Here is a 23,043-nt window from a genome sequence, read left to right as displayed (position 1 = left end):
ACTTAAAGGGATAGTTCACACAAAAATGTGTTTCTTTCTTCTGCTGAACACAAAGATTTTTAGAAGAATATTTCAGTTCTGTAGGTCCATACAAGTGAATGGTGGCCAGAACTTTGAATCTCCAAAAAGCACATAAAGGAAGCATAAAATTAATCCATCTTACTTCAGTGGTTAAATCCATGTCTTCAGAAGGGATATGATAAGTGTGGGTGAGAAACGGGTCAATATTTAAGTCCTTTTTTACTATAAATTATCCTCCATGCCCAGTAGGTGGCGATATGCACAAAGAATGTGAATCACCAAAAACAAAAGTAGAAGAATGTGAATGTGTAAGTGGAGATTAATAGTCTAATCTATAAACATATAATAAAAAGTATAATTGCATTTTTATTTCTGAAGATATGGTTTTAACCACTGGAGATGTATAGATTACTTTTATGCTGCCTTTATGCTACTTTTAAAGGGATAGTTCACCCAAAAATGAAAATTCTATCATCATTTACTCACCCTTATGTCATTCCAAACCCATATGACTTTATTGCATGGAATACAAAGGGAGCTATTTGGCCCAATGTCCATTCTGCTTTTATTTTTCATACAATTAAAGTGAATGGGGACTAGAGACAGCAGTGCGGGTTCTCAAAGTAAGAACTTTTTCAACTAAGAAAGAAAACTATTTAAAAAACATGTTTTTCTTGAAGCTTGACTATAAATTACAGCAAAACTGGTATTTATTGAAATGTTATGCTTAAGAATAAAACCGTCGTCTCTGGACTTTGACCAACAGTGGATCACGACTTCAATATACAGAACATTCCACCATCTGTGCAAGAACGTAAGTTATAAACCCATGCTCTCTGTACTCAAACTTATTACGCAACTCAATATTAACTCAATATTAGCATTTCTTAAGCAGTCACATCACAAACAAAAAGAACAGGTATTCACCACAACAACAACAAAATTGGTTGCTTGAATTCTAATTTCAAGCTGCACAAAAAGCTCAATTTAAAGGGCTAAAAATTCAAACTACAGTACTTCCATTTTTTTTCAGTATGGAAGAAAATGTTTGTCCCTGTGTAATGTTCAGTCAATGTTTGACTTAAAGTAACTCTTTACTGTTGAACTGCAGACTGTAAATGTTCCGTGATGGGACCTCCTGACCTTTCTGCATCTACTGCTGTAACTAGTTTGTCTGGGGCTTTCAGTAATGATGAAAAACGACATCAAAGGGCCGCCAGACCGTTCTGCTCCTTGACTGACTGCTCTTGTGTTTGGTTAAGCTCTGACAGTAGTTAGGCTTTGAGAACCCTCTTGTGCTGGCATGTTGCGTAGATTAGTAGTCTTGATTCTAGTTAGTGTCTTTAAGATGAACAAATTGCATAAAGTAGAAGAACTAGTAGTGAATCAGAATGATATATTCATTGAGACTTGCTGACTGAATATTGATGTTAACATTGAATCAAAGGACTTGAATAAACAGAAAAATAATTGGTTAAAAAAATCTCACAGTTTGGTATGCATAATCACTGTGAATAAATATAGAAAAACTGTTTCATTTTTTAAACTATGTATGAATACAACAGTTTCAGAGAAACTATAAAAACCACAATCAACTTCAAAAGATAATGAGCAGCAAGCATTGAGAAAAACTCTCTTGCAGAATCACGGCAACTCCTTGAGTTCAGTTTGTCTGCTGTGGTGAGGAAGTTGAAAAAAGGTTTAACAATTAATATAATGATCTTTAGTGGGGTATTTTTTAACAACCGTTGGTCGATGTGTGATGGCTTGGAATAAGAACGCTGACCATGAAACTGCAGCATAACTGCCTCTTTATCTCTTTTTCGACCTCTACGCCAGCTTCCTGTTTTTGAACCCATAATGAGCAAGCCAACAGACTAGAGAAACACCTATACTACTAGTCAAAAGTTTGGACACAGTCATTCTTTATCAGTACTGTTTTCAAAATTTTTCATTTATCATAAAGTCATCAAAACTATGAAGAACTGCACTGAAATTTTGTTGTTGTTGGTTCAACTTAATTGTGGACATGGATTCAAATGCAACTGGATTAAGTGAACATAGATTAATTGTACACAATGAAATTAAGTTGAGACCAAATGCAAAAGAATAGTGTTGCATTAGCTCATTTTAAATAAGTTTAGCAAGCAGTGAAAATCACTTCAAGTCTGAATCCATTTAACATTTCATATCATTTAATGTGATCTTATCACTGTTTGATGACTGTGTTGAATATCACTAGGAGTTTACGCAATATAATTATGTTCTCATCTCAGATGTACTGATTTTAGTATTTTCAAAAGCGTGACCAAAAACAAATAAAAAATGATAGGGTCATTCTGTGTCAACTGGTGAAAGATATACATAAATGATTATGAAAGATAAAATATTAAATGCCACGGATCAATATTTACTGAGTGAACCATTATTTTGTAGAGGGGGGTCAAAATGACAGTTTTTGCCTATACAATTTTGAAGCAAATCTACAAGTCAGAAAATAACTAGAAAGGTGGCAGCATCATCATTTTATTTTTACACAGAGATATAGGTCTATTGCCAAAATCAAACCTGCTAGCATTAAATGCCAATTGTGAGTGCATAAAGTGTATCTTCATTTGTAAGACCCTATATGGTTAAATCCCAGAGATATAGGTTTCTCAGTGTGGCTCCAAACAAATAATAATTAAAATTTCAGTTTTGTAAAGAAATTCATATTTAGACGCAATGTGTATGCAAAACTAAAGCTTTTCAAGCATGAGCCTTTGGATCAAAAGGTTTTTAAGATCATGAGAAACAAAGTGTGTCCAAACCTTTGACTTTGTGTATATCAATTAGTATGAATTACTTACTTGAAGAATTACCTCTTTTTTCACACAACAAAGACACACGTTGTTCCAACTGATAGATTAAACATAAAATATGCTTTTAAACATTTTAGCAAAAGTGCTTTGACAGTTTCCACAGAACAATATGAATATCAATAATAATCCCAGACCTTTTACATTGAGGTCACAAATTAGTCAAGATCATCACAGTTTCCAAATATCCTAGAGGTTCAGTGACACCTTCTTTCTCCTCAGCTTCAGAAGCTTTGTCCTCTTTGTGTCCCTGTTCAGGGGAGCTGTCTTTTTGCAATACAAGGATATTATCCCTCATAACGCCACTGACCATACTGTAGTCCTCCCCTACCAGCGCTTTCTCTTCATCCACCTCAACGTACCCCGTAAGACTGGCAGGGGTAATGCTGACTTTTCTCTGGTCATTGTCACATTTACTGCAGGAGCTCAAACGAGTGTCGGCTGCATTGTGGTCATGTGCTTTTAGTTGTAAGCAATTACAGTCGACGTTGAGTAGTTGTTGAGTTACTCCCAGGATGCTGAGATGGTCTATGCTGGGGGCACTTAGTTGACTGAATGTAGTCCCAGGGTGGGTTGTTTTTAATATAGGTATGCAGTCCTCAGAATCATGTCCAGGGGCAGGACTGCTTATCTGCTCACTCTGTGTGTTGTGTAGTTTCTGTATGGTATTTTGGGGGATCTCTTGAGGATGATCTGTTGGACAGTTCTCCTTCTGGTCCTCAAGATGAGCTTTACCATCAAACTCCATTTCCTCATAATTGTCAGAGACCACAAGATACTCCACTTGATGCTCAGAGCCATGGGCTATTTGAGGATAACCCTGGAAAATCAAAGCGCTGAAGATTTCCTCAGATTTCCCACTCTGTGAAATTGACCAAATGAGGAATATCAGTGACTTCTATTGTATAATAACACTGCTGTTGGAAATATTATTCCTCTTTAAGAATGAAACATCAACAACTAAATTGCATTAATGAATTCTAGCAACAGGTTGATAAAAATAAGATGTCCAAGAATCCATATCACTTAATAAGCTAGAAATGCAAGATGGTAGTGGGTACTCTGTGCAGTATACCTTAAGGAGCTGAGTGTCTAAGCCACTGATTTTCGGTTCTGGAACTGGTGGCAGTAAAACATGCTTCACACTAGAGGAGGAGATTAAGAACAGTATGCAAAATGAAAATACATTGAGACTTGCCGCAGGGCGGGGGGGACGACCCCTTAATAATAATCAAATTCTTATAGAAAACTGGTAACATATTTATATTATATAGTTTATTATATTTATATTATATATTAGTAACAATTTAATGTTCTTTTTTTTAATAACACAAAATGTATTGCAAAAGTTTATCTGTTTATCTGCAGAAGTATACCCAGTCAACTTGAACTTTATATTACTGTAATATAATACTGAATAATAATTATTATTATTATTACGACATTAAAAAATTACAAAAATATATTACAACTGTATTATAATAACTAATAATAACTATATTAATATTATTATTATTCAAGTAATACTTGAATACATAGACTATCATTTAATTGCCAACAAAAGCCTTCATCAGCCAACTAACAAAGGACAATGCATCATTGTGAACTTCTTCAGTTAATCCAGGATGAACTTCAAAGACATTAGTCATTAATCTTAAAGTTCATTAAAAAATCTGTTTAAACACTGGACCTTAACGCTTGCTTAATTAAAAGATTTTAAACCATGACCTGCACTGCACACAAATACTGTAACTAATATTGGCATTATATTCATGATGTTAGCCAGAGGGGAACTGGCCCCCACAGTGAGTCTGGTTTCTCTCGAGGTTATTTTTCTCCATTAATCAACATCTTATGGAGTTTTGTGTTCCATGCCACAGTTGCCTTCAGTTTGCTCACAGGGGTTCCAAATACAATTATTATTTAATTTCTATACACAGTTTACAATCATATTTAATCAAACTACACAATGATGACTCTAAGACTTTATAGATATTACAGTTTCATTTTCTGTTAATGCATGATTTCCTGTAAAGCTGCTTTGAAATGATGTGTGTTGTGAAAAGCGCTATTCAAATAAACATGACTTCTCAAATAATTTATTAACTTGTACGCAGCATTGCTATGGGGCCTGGTTAAACCCTCAAACCTTTATTTTGGTAGAAAACTGCAGAACTTTCTGTCTAACGTCACATTAACAATAGCCTTTGAGAGGTCACTTGACGCCATGCAAGGGGCAGACTTGTGAGCGATGAGCTCTGCGCACTTTGCTAAATTTGTAATTATTTTCATGTTATAATCTGGTGAATTTTGATACACCCAGTTACACTTTTGCTCTTTGATGCAAAACATGGCAAAGAAGTCAAAATCCTCGGGCTCTGGAGACATTAAAAGACACATGTGTTCAGGATGAAAGCCCCGACAGGCCTACAGACCGGGGACTCGATTTGGATGGCGCGGCGTGTCTGTGATGTTGACGAAGATTCTTGCTGACTTGGAGGATCTCGCTGTAATACGTCGATCGATTACGGCGATGGAAACAAAATTCTCTGAGCTAGTTACAAGAGTGACTGATGTTGAGAGACAAATCGATTTTTTGGAATCTTCGGAGAGGGAATTAACCGCTAATACGCCCGCAATCAAAGTTGATTTGGAACATCTCCTTGAAAAGCTTGAAGATCTTGAGAATAGAAGCCGCAGGAATAACGTTCGAATTGTTGGAATTGCTGAGCATGTGGAGGGCAGAGATATGGTGAAATTCCTAGACGAGCTTTTCCCGGACATTGGAATGATTACGTCATCTGCTGAACTCATAACAACTGGCTCACTGAACACCTGTTTGTCTGTCCAAGGAATCTGAATGGTTTTATATCAGCTAGAATTTATTTTGTGGAAGATCACACCTTTTGAGACAGTTCTGTGAATGAATCTACACATTCTTTGTGTTCATTCTTCCTATTTGCTGGGTTTATTTTACAAAGTATTTTCTGTTTTGTAATTTTGCCTTACAAATTTGTGAGGCAAAATTGTGCAATCCGATGGCAAAGTTGTCATGGGGACTCGTGGGCGTTCATGGACCTTTTGAGTTTAGAGGAATTGTCGCTGGTTGGCGCTGTCGTGCGCGGGGTTAATGTGCACGTTTTTCTTTTTTCTGTTTGTTTTGTTCGGGGGGAAGTTCAGGGTTTTATTGTAGCACTAATGGGGAATGTGGTCTGTATAATTTTGTTTTTGACACAATTTATTTTTTCTATTATATCAAAATGTCAAATGTTAATATGAGTGTACTATCTCTCTCCACATGGAATGGGTTGGGGCACCCCATAAAAAGGAAGGAAGGATATTACTTTTCTTAAACGTAAGAAATATGATATAGTGTTTCTTCAAGAAACACATCTTTCCCCGCAGGAAGCTGAAAAATTTGGGAAGATATGGGGTGGACATGTTTTCTTTAGTGCTGGCTCAAATAAGAGCAAGGGAGTCATTATATTGATTAATAAACATCTACAATTCAAATCTCTCAAACAGATTAAAGGAGAGTCATTATTGTTTTAGCTGAAATTCAAGGGCAAAGGTTGATTTTGGCTAATATTTACGCACCTAACGCTGATGATTAAGGCTTTTTTATAGATCTTGAAGGGATGTTGCAAACCGCTGGCACCCCTCACCATATTGGGAGGAGACTTCAATCTTTTGATGCGTAAGCCCCCTAGAGCAACATTGACGCTTCACAGGATGTGTTAAAATCTACGGATTATGGATATTTGGAGACTTTTGAACCCATCTGGTAGGGACTATACATTTTTTTCATCAGTCCATAAGATTTATTCTAGAATAGATTTTTTTTTTATTTTTTATATCCAAATCCCTCATTTAATCTGTTGTTGATTGCTCAATTGGAAACATTTTAGTCTCAGATCACGCCCTAGTGAGTTCAGAGGTGATGCCACATATAGTGAAAAAGAAATCATATAGTTGGCGCCTTAATGTATCCCTTTTGCAAAATCCTGATTTCCAACAAATGTTAAAGACTGAAGTCAATGTTTATATGAAGACCAACTGGTCCTCAGTATCCTCTGTGGGCATGGCTTGGGAGGCACTTAAAGCAGTTCTTAGGGGTTGGATCATACAGTATGCTTCATTCATCAAAAAATCCAAAGCACGAGAACTTGTGGAGTTGGAAGGAAATATTAAAAGTGCCGAGGCAGAGCTGAAGCGCCGTATGTCAGCTGATGGCCTCAGAGAATTGACTCGATTGAAATACAGATATAACACTATTTTGTTGCAGAAAGTGGAGTTTTGGTTATTCAGGGCAAGACAGTCATACTTTGAGTCAGGTGACAAAGCAGGGAAGCTTTTGGCTAGATATATAAAGCAGAGAGAGTCTTTTTCTACCATTCCCTCAGTGAAATCTGCTGGTGGTGAAATTTTTACTTGAGCAATTGATATTAATAATACCTTTTAAAGAGTTCTATATTGATCTTTATAGTTCCACATCTTCATCTACTGATAAAGATATTAGAAACTTTTAGAACCATTAGAACTCCCTAAACTGACGACTGAGCATAAAAATCCTCTTGATTCTGAGATAACCTTGGAGGAGCTTGACAAGGTAATTAAGTCCCTACCTACTGGCAAGTCTCCGGGGCCAGTTGGTTTTGCTGCAGAATTTTTTAGATCCTATGCTACAGAACTGGCTCCACTTTTGTTAGAAGTTTATTCTGAATCATTAAAGAATGGAAAGCTTCCTCCAACCATGACACAAGCCTGGATCAGTCTAATTCTTAAAAAGAACAAAGATCCAAGTGAGTGTAAAAGTTACCATCCAATCTCCCTGATCCAACTAGATGTAAAAATATTGTCAAACATTTTGGCTAACCGATTAAGTAAGGTTATGACATCTCTTATACATATAGATCAGGTGGGGTTTATTCGGGGCCGCAGCTCTTCTGATAACATCAGGCGTCTCCTCAATATTATGTGGTCAGTAGTGAATGATTAGTCTCCGGTCGCTGCCATCTCACTTGATGCCGAAAAGGCGTTTGATATGGTAGAATTTTTTTGTTTAGATTTTAGAACTGTATGGGTTCGGGAGTACATTTATTGGTTGGATTAAGTTACTTTATAGACACCCTGTAGCAGCAGTACAAACAAATGGATTAATTTCAGATTATTTTACTTTAAATAGGGGCACTCGGCAGAGCTGCCCTCTTTCCCCATTATTGTTCTGCCCTGCCCTGGAACCATTAGCAGCCGCGATAAGAAAGGAGGATGATTTTCCAGGGGTGGTTGTGGGAGGTGTGGCGCATAAGCTTCTGCTTTACGCAGATGATATTTTATTATATTTCTCTGAACCTACTAGGTCGAAGTTTCAGAATTTTGTGTGCGACGTGGTGGGCACTCAGGTTTCGTTTTGCCCCAGACATTGTGTTCTGGGAGATGGGGCGGTCATCGATGTGGGGGATGGCCATATAGAGAACTGGGTTCTGACATGTGTGATGATCACCAGGCAGGTTATTTTGAGGGGTTGGAGGTCAGCTGGTGTGCCCCCATATCCGGAATGGTGCATGGAGGTGGGGAGTGTGGCAGCTTATGAGGAGGTGTCATCGGGAAGATGGGGTGGCTTGGATAAGTTTATTCGGAAATGGGGCAGGTATTTGGAGTTTTTGGAGGGCTCTCGGGTGGGGTGTGGAGAGAGTAGTGTTAGTATGATTATTATGTGTGTGTGTGTGTGTGTGTGTATGTATGTATGTATATGTATGTGTGTGTATTATATATTTTAAATATAATTTTTTATATGTACATATGTGTGTCGGTTTGATTTTTATTTCTATATATTTTCTTATGTTTGACCACAGGGTTGTTTTTTGTGGGGGCGGGGTCGGGGAGGTGGGGTTGTGGGGTTTAAATGTTGATTTTTTTATATATATGTTTACATTTCATTGCTAGTGTATGATTTAATAAAAAAAAATTAATTACAAAAAAACAATAGCCTTTGAATGAGCACCTCATTCCAAATATGGTGAAATGCTCATCTTCTCTTCTGGCAAAAAAAACAAAAAAAACCCTGGTGTCAAAGGGTTGTTTTAGATTTGTATAGTTACTTGTAGTGGTCAATTAAAGTTAATTTGGAGCCCTGTAAACATAACAAGTGCATGTTATCAAACCGAATTGAACGCAACACATCTGTTATTCTGTGAACGAGATGAAATTATTTAACACGCGGTTAAATATTCACAAAAGGTTTCTTTCGATAGATCATTCAGCCCTACACAATGCAATAAAATGATGTGTTGTTTTTGCGGTATTTCACATTACGTGCTCTTTTTTTTCTCTCATCACATTCAATTCAGACTGCACACTCACAACCCGGGTATCACTCTTTTGTTGTGGTGCTGGAGATTCAGTAGCAGTGGAGTTTCATGATGTTACACAATGTCAGTTGATCATTTAAAGTGTAATATGTATAATACAGCAGCATAAATTGATTGTTCCAGTCCTGGATTGCTGATTGGTCAATACAGTGTTCTACACATGCTAAAGTACACAATATAGTAACAGCTATGATCCGAAACACCTGTTCATCTAGCTATGGTGTATCTCTGTGCAGCGTCCAACTATTAATGAACCTCATCAGTAGGTAGGCTTATATCAGAAACTATATCTTATAGCAGAAGGGTGGTTCTTGTTTGAGGAAAACTATAGTATCTTTCATGTGTAATCATAGAAATCATGCTTACTCTTTCTTCTTGACCACCAGCACTCCTGCAGTCAGGAGAAAAATGAAGCCTATTAGAGTGACAGCAAAAAGCAGAACCACACTCTGTGTGTCCGAGGTTTCTACAGTAGAAGAAACACAAAAGGGTTAAGACCTAATTAAAATTTAATGTTTAATACCTTCAATTGTAATCGTTTTTTTGTTCACCACCTTTTAATGCAGTATATTTAGCTACAATGAAACAGGAGACAGAATTAAGTTTAGGACTCTTCTGTGTGGTTTATTTTATTTTTTATTTTTTTTCGTCTTAAAATAATTTCCAAAAAAAGAGATACTTACATTTATAGGCAAAAATATTTTTTTATTTTGAATGAATTTTAGCTGAGTCACTGTTATGTAAGGGAAAATGCTGAGTAATGTAAGACAATAGGTGGAGGTGTGAAAGATTGTATTTCTGTTGCTGGTATAATCTTACTGTCTGGAATCTGGATAAAAGCGGAGGGGCTCCATTCACTCCACAGTCCTTGGTCTAGTTTGCAGCGCACCTGTGCAATGTAGTTTGCTCCTGGCTGAGGACTGTAAATCCTCAAATCCAACTGTTTTCCAGCACTGTATGACTACAGACAAAATAATGAAAATTGAAAGGAATATTCCGGGTTCAATACAAGTGAAGCTTAATCGACAGCTTTATGGCATAATGTTGATTACCACAAAAATTCATCTCGACTCGTCCCTGAATTACAGTGAAGCACTTACAATGGAAGTGAAGGAAAACATTAAAATACTAAATTTTTTCTAAAGTATAGCCACAAGGTGTAAACTATATGTTTAATAACATGATTTTAGTGTAATAAAATCATTTACTAACCTTTTCTTTGTAAAGTTATATCCAATTTTCCTTTGTTGCCCTGATGACCTAATACCGTAAGCCCTAAAACGACTGTAAAAACGATGATTTAAACAACTTTACAGCTTAAATAATACACAAGTTTTAAAAGAAGCTTTAATAAAATTAATCATAAAACTTAATTGTGTCTGACTGTATCCTCTATTTTTGATCTTTTTAAAGAAAAAGAGGGATGAATTTATTTTTTGTGTTAATCAACAAATGCTGTGGATTGATCTGAACTTGTATAGAACTCGGAATATTCCTTTAAGGTCTGTTCCAATCCTAAACATTAGATATATTTTACTGGTAGCACTGTACTAAAAGGTTGTAATAGTTAAAAATGAACAGTGAATCATACATTTACATTTATTAATATTTGGTCATGTTAATTTATACTATATTCTGTATATACTAAATACATTTTTAACTTTTGCAGTTTTGAGTTTAGTGTTACATTTCCAATAAGTTTTGATGCAGTTTTAGAATGCAGAAAATTATGCAATTTATCACGATTAACCCTTAAATGCATTAAACGCATGCAGGACATCATTCTCTTCTGAATAGTGTAACGATAATAAAAAATTTAAAAAAAAGGCAAAATTGATGACAAAAAATAAATAAATAAATAAAAATCTAAGTGTATAGGTGGTAAAGTGTTATTAGTGATCCGAAATATGTAACGGTGTTGCAATTTATATTTGCACTTCCATATATCCTATTTTTTATAGTTCTTTAATATCTATATACTGTACGTTTATTATAAGTTTACTATATAATATATTTATTGCTTTATTACATAACATATTAGTATATATTCAAAAAAAATTGTACTATAGCATGTGGATTTCCTGCACAACAATGGTGAATTAACAGTATCCTATTTGCATTTTAATTGATTGAAAGCCCTAATTTTTAACATTAAAAGTTGTATATGTTAACATTTGTTAATGCATTATAAAATAACAATGAGCAACAGCATATTTATAAATTCACATTAACCAATATTAACCCTTAAATTCATAGTTATTTTCCCAAACACTCTTACATTTTTGGGTCTTTAGAGACCCGGCACTATGGATGAATGTATAAAATACCCAGATAGTGTAAAATGTAAAAAAATATTTTCAAGAAAATGTAAAAACAATAAAATATATTTTGATGTTTTATTTTTCATAAATCAAAGAGAGAATGCAACAAATCAGGACAAATCTAGAACAGGATTAATTATTTTCACACTGAAGTTTCATGAGATGCAACTGGCTGTCAAACACATTGAGCTACACATAATCTACACATGTGTAATGTATGTGTTACTTATGTGAAGCTTATGTGTATTTTCTCAGGCACTTGTTGAGTCTAAATAGATGCACAACTTAAATGATTTCAGAAGTACACCCAAATGACAATAGTTATATCATACTTGTCATGTGTTGTACTTGCAAAGTTTACTTTGATGTTGTTTCTTTGTCAACTAGCAATGTCAAATGTAAATCAAATCAATCACTGAAACATCATCGCCACCTTGAGTAAGAAATAACGTGTATTATGTATGTGTATATGCATATGGGATACTGATAATTCACCTTTGATGCACAGAAAATCAACATGATATAGTATTTATATGTATGAATATAGAATATAGATGGGGGGTGGCTCCCGAACTGTGGTCAGCAGCCTCCCTAAAACAGAGGAAAGCAATGGTAGTTACAGAAGTAACTAGAATGGAAGAGGAAGGGTATGAGGTTAGGGCAGTCAGCCAGTAGCAGCAAGGGCGCTGGACCATATGGGAGGGGACATTTGATCGAGTGTTAGGATGGGCTGACTTGTGGAAGGAACCCCAGGCCAGGCTAAGTTTTATAATAAGATCCACCTACAATACCCTACCAAGCCCTGGGAATTTGTCTCTGTGTTATGGCAAAGAGGACAGTTGCCCCCTCTGTGAGGCTCCAAGAGCAAACTTGCAGCACATATTGGTTGGGTGCAAGACTGCCCTGGCACAAGGACGGTACAGGTGGCAGCATGATCAGGTCCTGCGAAAGCTGGCAGAGATCCTAGAGGTGCATAGAGTAAAGGCAAACAAAGGCAACCATGCTCCTCAGAGGCAGGGTGTTGATTTTGTTAAAAAGGGAGGTGCTGCACAAGGCACAGCACGGAGGGAAGCCAGATCAATCTTGGCAACTGGAAGTGATTGGTCATTTCCAACCAAGGTTGCCATTACCTCCTTGAGGCCAGATGTAGTGTTGTGGTCAACTTCAGTTTGGAAAATAGTAATGATTAAGCTTATTGTTCCACGGGAAGAGGGTCTGGGGTCCTTTTAAAGACCCAAGGTGTGCGTTCAAGGGTTAATAAATGCTGTAAAAAAGTATGTTCATTATACCCAATTTATTAATGTTTACATAGAACCTTATTGTGATGTTTCAATTTTTATTGTTCAGCAATTGTAATTTTACAAGGTATCAAAACTTTTAAATGCTACAATAAGTTTCTTGAAATAGTGTCAAATAAATCCATAGACAATTTAAAATCATAAGAGCATTTTTCAAAGGTTCAACTTTATTTTTTTTAACCTTGAAGCTATTAGGATCTCACCTCCCACTCACTGTCCTCCTTGTCTCTGCTGTTCTCTATTTTTATGCGAACTTCATATTTAATTGTGACCCAGCCTGAACGTGTGTCTGCATCCTGGGGGGGCTGCCACTGCACCAGGAAGTAAGGACTGTTCTCGCTTTGCATCAAAGTCACATTCATATTCTTTGGGGGGTGAGGCTGCACTGTGTGGAAAAAGGTGCATCATGTTAAATTCCATCAAATTGAACAGACATTAGAATCAGTGTGCAGCAGCTGAATAGTGATTGCAACACATTTACTAAAAGGAAATAAACAGAACAGGGTCTGCATCTGCATTTAGACTAATTGGTTATTTTCCCAAACATAACTTTAAACCAGGTTAATCCTTCAGGAAATATCAGTATAATATAGCTACTGGTAAATCCTTCTTAAGTACTGTAACAGAGGCTTTTGTCAGGATTAGGGACAAACAGAGATGGGTTGTGTTATAGAGATAGTTTACCCAAAAATGAAAATTTTGTTATCATTTACTCATCCTTATGTCCATTGAAACCTGAATGACTTACCATGGAACACAAATTATTTTCTGGTTATTTAAAGCAGAATGTCCAAGCTGCTCTTTTTTCAATACAGTGAAAGTGAATGGTGACTACTGTCAAGCAAGATTTTCTGTGAATAATTACTTATTGAATCTATTAATGAATAATGAATCTATTCCTTACATAAAGCTATCATATGGCTTCAGAAGACTTGTAACATAGCGCAGAAGTCATTTGTACTTCTTTTATGATGCTTTTTTGTCCTTTTTGGAGTTTGTCAACTAGTGTCAGAAATTTACTTTTGCACCTGGATTTGATTTTCAAATAATTTTTATCCAACCATTTAAAACATAAACTGTGTCTCATCTGTTTATATCAAATAATTCAATTTAATTTATTCATTAAGAAAAATTATCAAAGAATTAACATTTCATATTAATATTTTATTCCATAATATGTACAACTAGGACTATAATGGAATATTATGAACTTTATCAGATGTCAAAAATACAAATCAAAAGAATTCTTCATGATTGCATTTTTTGCCCCCATATTTTTAATTTCAGGAGCATTTTTGTTATTTTAAAATTACTTGACAATGGCAACATTTCTGTAAACCAAAATTACATGCTTCATTACATGTTTGGCTGCAGTTTCCCAGTGAAATGTCCAGCGAGGGGTGCCAAAAGCAAGTGAAATGATGTTGTAATAAGATGAGGTTTTTAAGGGGAATAATAGATGGATATTTTAATGAATAAAATATACCTCCCTAACCTAAAACTTTAGCCTAAACCTAACCAATAGTGTCCTAAATGATCAATGACAGGTGAACAAAACAGACATCCTTATCCTAAACCCACACCTAAACCTAACCGATAGTGTTTTAAAAGCAAATTTGACATTAAAAGCATATTTACTGAAGCAACCACGTCCTTTCACTTTCGTTTCAAGCGTGCTTGGCTGGGATCAAGTCCAATACACTATCAGGTGAGCTACCGTGGAAGTTAATCATGTTGGAATAAGTGTGTAAATGTAGGTGGGTCTGTAAAACAAGCATTTATCATTATTAAAATGATGCGTTCGAGTAGAAAGTGGCAAAGAAAACTCAGTTTGCAAAAATGTGGTTATAGTAACGTTCATTTTAAGAGACTAGGTTGTAAGTTTCTGATGCTGTTGACAACCTATGGTTCCCATTTACTTTCACTGAATGGAAGAGAGCCATGTTAATATTCTTAAAAACCTTCTCATTTTGTGTTCCAAAAAAGAAAGAAACTCATATGGGTTTGGAACAACATGATGACAGAATTATTATTTTTGCTTAAACTATTACTTTAATTGATAAAACACAAAATAAAACTCTTCATGCTTATATTTATGTACCTACTGTATTTAAAATCACCCACATGCCTTAAAGTATCACCTATAGTGCGGATGCGCTGTTTGTTTGCTGGATACTCTACCATACGCCCTACACAAGCACATTTAAGCAGCCACATAGGGATATTTGATACATGACTTAAGTTTTGCAGTATGCAAGAGACAAACATGTTCATCCTCATTGTATTCAGCTATTCTCAGCCAAAGCTGCATCTAGTGCCACTCAGTATTTTTCCATTCTATTCAGATGCTATAAAAGTCATCACCGTTTAACTCACAGTTACAGGCGCAAGATCACAGGGGGCAAACATTTCTAGCAGTGACAGAATTACAATTTCACTAAAGTGTTATCTGCCTTGAGTTCTAAGGGTGACTTAACTGAAAGACTAGACTGTTAAAAGGTTTCACCATGAGGAAATTGAGCTGATTTTGCTCTGTGCACCCTTATGTAGCAGTAGGCACATTTTTTATACACTATATTTAGCAAGCAGCTCATTGCACTGTTGCTCCCATCTTAAGTGTTGTCAAAACAACCCTGAAATTTGCCTCTGTGGTAAAATATCATTAACCGCTCAGGCATGGCCAGTATACACTAAGGGTAAAAGGGCATACTGCAAGTACATACAAGTAAATGCAGTTTTCTTATTCATGTTTATTAGTATGTAAAGTTGTAAACACAATAAATGAACTAACCAATATCCATAACATCTACTTCCATAGATTCTGAGTAGGCTTGTCCCAGTGCATTGGAGGCCACCACTGTGATGTTGTAGATGATCCAAATAGATGTGTGTCGTTTATCAAAATAGCAGGAATTGTTCCCTGCTTTATGATAATCTGGACATTCAAAGACTTCCACGGAGCTGAAAAAGCAATACGTTTGTTAAAAGGTTTAAATGTATATCTTTTGGACAGCAGATTAACTAAAATAGGAGATTTCTTTTATAATATATAAATACAAATTCACATTCTATGTAGAGTGTGTTTATACACTGGCGGCCAAAAGTTTGGAATAATGTACAGATTTTGCTGTTCCGGAAGGAAATTGGTACTTGAATTCACCAAAGTGGCATTCAGCTGATCACAAATTATAGTCAGGACATTACTGATGTAAAAAACAGCACCATCTATTTTTGAAAAAAGTCATTTTTGATCAAATCTAGACAGGCCCTGTTTCCAGCAGCCATCAATCCAACACCTTATCCTTGAGTAATCATGCTAAATTGTTAATTTGGTACTAGAAAATCACTTGCCATTATATCAAACACAGTTGAAAGCTATTTGGTTCATTAAATGAAGCTTAACATTGTCTTTGTGTTTGTTTTTGAGTTGTCACAGTATGCAATAGACTGGCTTAAGGTCAATATTAGGTCAAAAATGGCAAAAAAGAAACAGCTTTCTCTAGAAACTCATCAGTCAATCATGTTTTGAGGAATGAAGTCTATACTATGCTTGAAATTGCAAAAACAACTCAAGATCTCATACAAATGTGTACACTACAGTCTTCAAAGACAAAGGACAACTGGCTCGAACAAGGACAGAAAGAGATGTGGAAGGCCAGATGTACAACTAAACAAGAGGATAAGTACATCAGAGTCTCTAGTTTGAGAAATAGACGCCTCACATGTCCTCAGCTGACAGCTTCATTGAATTCTACCCGCTCAACACCAGTTTCATGTACAACAGTAAAGAGAAGACTCAGGGGTGCAGGCCTTATGGGAAGAATTGCAAAGAAAAAGCCACTTTTGAAACAGAAAAACAAAAATAAAAGGTTAGAGTGGGCAAAGAAACACAGACATTGGACAACAGATAATTGGAAAAGAGTGTTATGGATCTTAACCCCATTGAGCTTTTGTGGGATCAGCTAGACTGTAAGGTGTGTGAGAAGTGCCCGACAAGACAGCCACATCTATGGCAAGTGCTACAGGAAGCGTGGGGTGAAATGTCACCTGAGTATCTGGACAAACTGACAGCTAGAATGTCAAGGATCTGCAAAGCTGACATTGCTGCACATGGAGGATTTTTTGATGAGTTTTGATTAGTTTAAGAAGTTCTGAAATTTTATTTTATTTTATTTTATTTTTTCAAATTTTAATAGTAATTTTTCACATTATTAATGTCCTGACTAAACATTGTGATCAGTTGAATGTCACTTTAGTGAATAAAAGTACCAATTTCTTTCCATAAGAGCAAAATCTGTACATTATTCCAAACTGTGTGTCTAAATAAGTACACACACTCTGAAAAAACAAATTTACAGTAGAACGAAACATGAACATCCAGTATAAAAGCTAACAGTAACAGTGCATGTTGCACATACAAATCAGATATTTTATTAATAAGTGAAATAAAGCCACTATTGACCTGTTTCATGTGAATTCACTGTATGGCTGCGCCGCCATGTTTGTGACCAAAATTCCATATACTTTCAATGTGCTGCACTGTGGGATGCAACAAAAGTCTGCAAAATTATTGTTTCTATTTATAAATCTTGATAAAGTGATACTGATGTTTACTTGCCCGAGCCAAAATGTTATTTTTCTTTAAATAAAGTTTTATCTTTTAAGTGATACGGCTTCATTTCTCCAAAGTTAAGGAGCAATGAAGGGAGAGAGCACGGATAAAAACACTTGTGGGTCTTTGCTCATTTATTCAGACATATCAGTTATCTGTACACATGCCAAATATATTTATAAATCATCGAGTCGGATACAATTAAACTGGAAATGCGCATAGGACGATGTTATTCATAACACCCATACTGTAACACATTGTAATAAGTAAAAAAGCACTATAAATGTCAATATACAGTCATACATATTTAATGTGTATATACTAAAGTTAGTCAATAAACAACACATCATAAGATTATGAAGCACAGACTTCACAGACTACAATGTAAACATAAGTCATATACACTAAAATGCCTCAGTTGCTTTCTGTGTATTCTTCAAGAGTTAAAAGCAGCTCTTACATTCATACAGACGGGATCATCACAGACGTTTTGTAATATTGTGTCCAAACCAGAGCAGAAAACAACACGAAAATGTGTAACTTCTGAATGAGAGACGTTTACAGTGATGTACAGAGAGGTGTGTGCACTCGCTGGTCACTCAACAGTATATTATAATGTCTGCGAAAGTCAAATTTGGCAGTATTTGCACTGACTTGAGACCTGTATACACCTTTCCTGTGACTTGGCATGGATCAGAACTATTTTTGATGTTTTTCTTGATATTGCTTTACAGGTGTTTTTCCATTGACCGCCATTACTTTCTCCCGCTGATGGTCACAAATACCATTTGCGGGGAAAAAGTGACATCACTGAAACAGGTCAGTAGTAAAATGTGTCATTAAGTTCACATTGTGGCAAATATCTGTGTTTTAAAAAATCAAACCGTTTCCATCAAAAACAACGGTCAATATCTCGGGTTTAGGCAAAAATAAATAAAAAAGTATATTTTTTTAAGTATATCAGCTGTATAAGAAAGCAGCAAGCTAAGAGGTGTAATAATGAATTGTGTGAGTTAACTCAGTTGAACTCACCTCTCTTTTCTGTAATATAGGTGGTAGCTGGTGGGTAATCCGCCTTTTGATCCAGGCTCCCACCAGCAAGTAAAGGTCTCTTTCTCAGGTGACCGACATCTTGTAATTCTGGGCCTCCCTGGTGGAGAATTACCTGTGGAGATATGGTATTTGAAGAGTGCGACTGATGTTATTACACGGCTGTCTGGAATACTTAATTCTGATTGGTCAGTCACAGCATTCTACAGTCAAATATAAATGACTAAACTGTATAAATGACAGTTGTCCCAGGCAGACAATTTCCTACTGTAGCTGTGTTCCATGTCTCTCATGTCACTCCGTGGTCTTTTTCTTCTTACATAATGAAATAATTTAATAACTCAAATCAATATTTCATGTCTACTTATTTACTTTTGTGGTATATAGCCATGCAAGACCAGGGCGATCTGTTCACCTTGACGGGGTTTATTTTGCCATAATGACCAGCTGACTGTACATTTCCCTTTTGAGATGATCAGTCAACAAATGTGTTCCAGATCATTAAATAATAGATTGTTTAAAAAAAATAATAATAACCCACCATTTAGTTTCCTAAAAAGACATTAGCATCTGTCTGAATAGATTCCTCACTTACACATGCTGTGTGGGACCCAAGAGAGGAGCCACATCAGAGTCAGTGCCTGTTCTGCATCTCTCCACATTTTTCCTGCATGAGAAGATGTTCACAAAGTTAATAAGATGTCTACACCAAACACGTTAAGTTCCACCTGTAGAGTTTGTGTGTACTTTAAACATGAATCTAGACATGCTAAACAACCACTTAGCATGTGTAAACAGTAAACACCTCCTGAACACAACAACTGAATGCAGTATGTTAAAAGGTCGTTATGTGAAATTTTACTCCACTCTGGGGCAATTTTGGGCTGCCGCCTGCAATTTTTCAATTTTACATGAAGTTACACCAGCAAAAGTCATTTTCAAGAGTCAGATCAGGTAGAAATAGCTTCTTTAGCTAACAAATGCACGTATACACTTTTAAGAGTGAAGTTAGCTGTTGAAACCGCCTCAAATGAAAATGTGTACACATTCTGATCGCAGAAGAGATGTTTAACACAGAACTGAATGTATTTCTGAAAGGATGTATTTCTGTAAGGTTACAAACACATTAGAGTTGGGCATGGCAAATGCAGGTACAGAAAGGTGACTTAATGAAAAAGTTACAGCCTTGGAGAAGGATGTCTTCCAGAAAGGAACAATTTGGTCTGTTACAAGCACAGTGAGTTTGCTCTGTTTTTGGATCATTTTTTATAACACACATTGTTGCTGAATAGACTATCTTGTAGTGTGCGAATTTCGTCCATATTAAACATTTCTATATTTGCATATTTCAGTTTCCTTGCATTGGTATGTCTTTATTTAGCCCCAAACAAACAAGCCATTAAAATGCCAAGGACTAGGTAAAAAATTAACTCAGAGGTTAACTCAATGAACTCACAAGTATAAATCTGACATCAATCTATTGTCTGCAGTACAGTCCTTTTATCTTCAATGACCCACATTATATGCACTTATTGAGAGAAAAGTGCAAAAAAAAATTATTTTGTTCCTTTTTGAATTTAGATTTTTGAACTAATGTAACACAATTCTTTAATTTTTGTCACAACCCAATTTAAATTTTAATTTGTAAAATGGAAGTTCACTTAATCCATTTGCATTGGGACAACTTAAATAATTTTCATTGACCATAACCAGATGTGTGATGTCAAACTCAGTTTCCCAGCATGCAACTGAGCATGAGCATGGGTAAAAACTTAAAATTGATGTCTTAATATTTGCTTTTTGTTGAAAAACCATGATTGTTGAGTGCCACCGTTATTGGGGTTTTTGTATGGATATTAGGACCATGATTGCCTGGTTGGAAAGCTTGAAATTAAAACTCATCGGCAAGATCTCTCTTTCACTTACAATAACAAATGTTTGACAAAAAAAAAAAAAACAGAAAACGGAAGTGGTATAAATTAAATCGCCTTAACGTAATTAAAATGATAATTTTTATTTAGTAGATGTGACTAAATGAATTTAAGTATGCTCAAATTCATTCAAATAAATTAGTTTTTGATGACAAAATTTAATTTAGTTGCTTGAAAAAGTTTCCTTGCTTTTATTAAAGGAATATTACGGGTTCAATACAAGTTGAGCTCAGTCAACAGCATTTGTGACATAATATTGATTACAACAAAAATGTATTTCAACTCGTCCCTCCTTTTCCCAAAAAACAAAAAAAAAAGCAAATATTTGGATTACAGTGACTCATTTACAATGGAAGTCAATGGGGGACAATTCATAAACATTAAAATACTCACTGTTTTACAAGTATAGCTACAAGACATAAACAATATGCGTGTTAACATGATATTAGTGTGATAAAATCGCTTATTAACCTTTTCTGTGTAAAGTCATAGCCGCTTTTGCAACTTTGTTGCCATTACGATGTAATGTCAACAAAACCTAAAATGACTGTAAAAATTACAATTTAAACAACTTTACAGCTCAAATAATACATGAGTTTAACAGAAGAATGAAAGTGCTTTTATACAATTATAAGCTTCACATTTCTGCCTTCAAAACCCTCCAAAAATTGTCCACATTCACTTTCATTGTAAGTGCCTCACTGTAACCTCGATTTTTGCTTTTTTATAAAAAAGGAGGGACGAATCAAAATAAATTTTTGTTGTAATGAACATTATGCCACAAATGCTGTCGACTGAGCTGAACTTGTATTGAACCCAGAATATTCCTTAAAGTTTATTGAATGTATTTATTCTCTGAGTGTGAGTTAAAGTCCAGCTTTAAATGACTTCTTCACTTTGAAATTAACTTGCTATTTTAAATTCAGACGGCTATAAAATAGTTATTTTCAGCTTGACATTATATACAGTATGAAAAAGCAAGAGTCCAATATTTTAAATAATATTACATTTCTAAAAGATATAAAGCTATAATTGTGAAATACAGTAAAACTAATGAAAAGTGTTCAAGATGTAGCATAAAAGTAGACAAAAGAATTTGCTCATAGCAACAGTTTCCCCTTTCCGCCAAACCCCCAAAACAAACACACAAAATGAATAAATAGGTAAACATTCATCATTAAAAGACTGAGATAACAAGGTCTCAATGAATAGGTATTTTTCAGCAGCCTTCAAAAAGCTTTACATAAAACATCTATTCTATTAAATTCTATTAAAAAGAGTCTGAAGAAGGTCCAGTGTCCTTGGGTCTCTCCTCAAGACACTCATTTTGCCAAAGCATCTTCAGCTATAACATTGTGATAGCCAAAAACAAACACATACTCTATTGCTTTTGTAAGCCAAGACAGGTCAGACACAACCCATGATCCCAGGTGAACTCAGCAGAACCATAATGTACTGATTATTTAGGGGAGAGAGATTATGTCATAGCCTATGGATCTATATCTTCTTTAAACTGCACTGTGAAAAATATTTTTTCAGGTCATCTAAAACTGTGCTTCATGCGGTATAGCATCTAAATGAACTGGTTTTATTGAAGTAAAAAATAAGAGTTTACACCAATGTCATGTAATTATGATCACAAACAATATAAAATAAGAACAAATGACATTTAACATAACATATATATATATATATATATATATATATATATATATATATATATATATATATATATATATATATATATTTAAGTATTTACCTAAATTTAAAAGTTAACATTTCAAGCATGCTATACAGCTTTTTACTTTCGTTTGGTTAAACAGGATATACATGTTCATCTGTTTGTGGTCTGACAGAAAGTCGCAAATAACGTTTTGTGCGCAATTATAGATCATAAATTCGCATCAAGTTTTCGCTGCATTATAAACATCGTATCGAGTCGTAGCTCTTTGAAGGAGACTCACCTGGATCTGCCAAACCCTCGGGATTAAAATGACATACACAGCTTCACCTGGGATTTTCCCATCTTCTACATCCGTGCTACATTTTGAACTGATCCGCTGTGAAACCCGTTTTTGCGAACCGATGTCAAGAGGCAGTGCAGTATGGCAAACACACAGTCAACTTGTTGATATTGCAGTCCTGCTGAATCTCCCTTTACAAATACACACACAGCCCTAAAGCCGCAGGGAGAGTCCTTGAGGAGTGGCATAGTGACGTAATACAGATACACGTTACCTGACAATGACACACTGTGTGTGAGAACTGAATGTAAATATTAGTTACAGTGCAGTAGGTTAATACATGGTGAATCACTGAGAAATTAAAAGTAACACCATTACAGCTTGTCACTGTTGCTGATCTGGCAAATTAAGGTCCGTTTACGCCGTATATGATGTCGGTCTGCGCTGTTTTTAAATGGTTTTTCTGCGTTTTGCTGTTTTTTTCCGCGTCTCGCGCTTTTTAGACGGTGTGTCCGGTAAAAAGAAAAGAGTTCTGCTTTTTTTTTTAGCGCAAGAAAGCCCAATAATCGACTAAATTAAGTTTTGTGCGACCAGTTTAATCGCTTGAGAAGCAATTG

The 23,043-nt window shown here is 35.5% G+C and overlaps 1 protein-coding gene across 1 annotated transcript; it reads right to left on the bottom strand.

The window, feature by feature from the left end:
* Positions 1-96: 96 nt before the first annotated feature.
* On the bottom strand, positions 97-22,604 carry LOC127424191 (prolactin receptor-like). The gene is made up of 9 exons (XM_051669166.1): positions 22,427-22,604; positions 19,127-19,198; positions 18,514-18,646; positions 15,661-15,830; positions 13,073-13,254; positions 10,070-10,211; positions 9,617-9,716; positions 3,955-4,024; positions 97-3,741 (listed from the first exon to the last, which is right to left on the bottom strand). Exons 2-9 carry the CDS (start codon positions 19,191-19,193, stop codon positions 3,031-3,033), a joined length of 1,575 nt encoding a protein of 524 aa, XP_051525126.1. The 5' UTR covers positions 19,194-19,198; positions 22,427-22,604; the 3' UTR covers positions 97-3,030.
* Positions 22,605-23,043: the final 439 nt, after the last annotated feature.

Source organism: Myxocyprinus asiaticus, chromosome 3 (assembly GCF_019703515.2).
Source record: "Myxocyprinus asiaticus isolate MX2 ecotype Aquarium Trade chromosome 3, UBuf_Myxa_2, whole genome shotgun sequence".
NCBI lineage: Eukaryota > Metazoa > Chordata > Actinopteri > Cypriniformes > Catostomidae > Myxocyprinus > Myxocyprinus asiaticus.
Note: the sequence above shows the minus strand (reverse complement) of the source record. Positions and strands in the feature narration are given on the sequence as shown.

Bases quoted from the DNA above. Each gene is read 5' to 3' on its own strand.
- LOC127424191 (XM_051669166.1), bottom strand. From the start codon at position 19,193: ATGTGGAGAGATGCAGAACAGGCACTGACTCTGATGTGGCTCCTCTCT. The intron at 13,255-15,660 runs GTTAGTTCATTT...TTTTCCACACAG, and splicing joins AGTAGATGTTATGGATATTG to TGCAGCCTCACCCCCCAAAG. The intron at 3,742-3,954 runs GTATACTGCACA...TCAATTTCACAG, and splicing joins TAGACACTCAGCTCCTTAAG to AGTGGGAAATCTGAGGAAAT.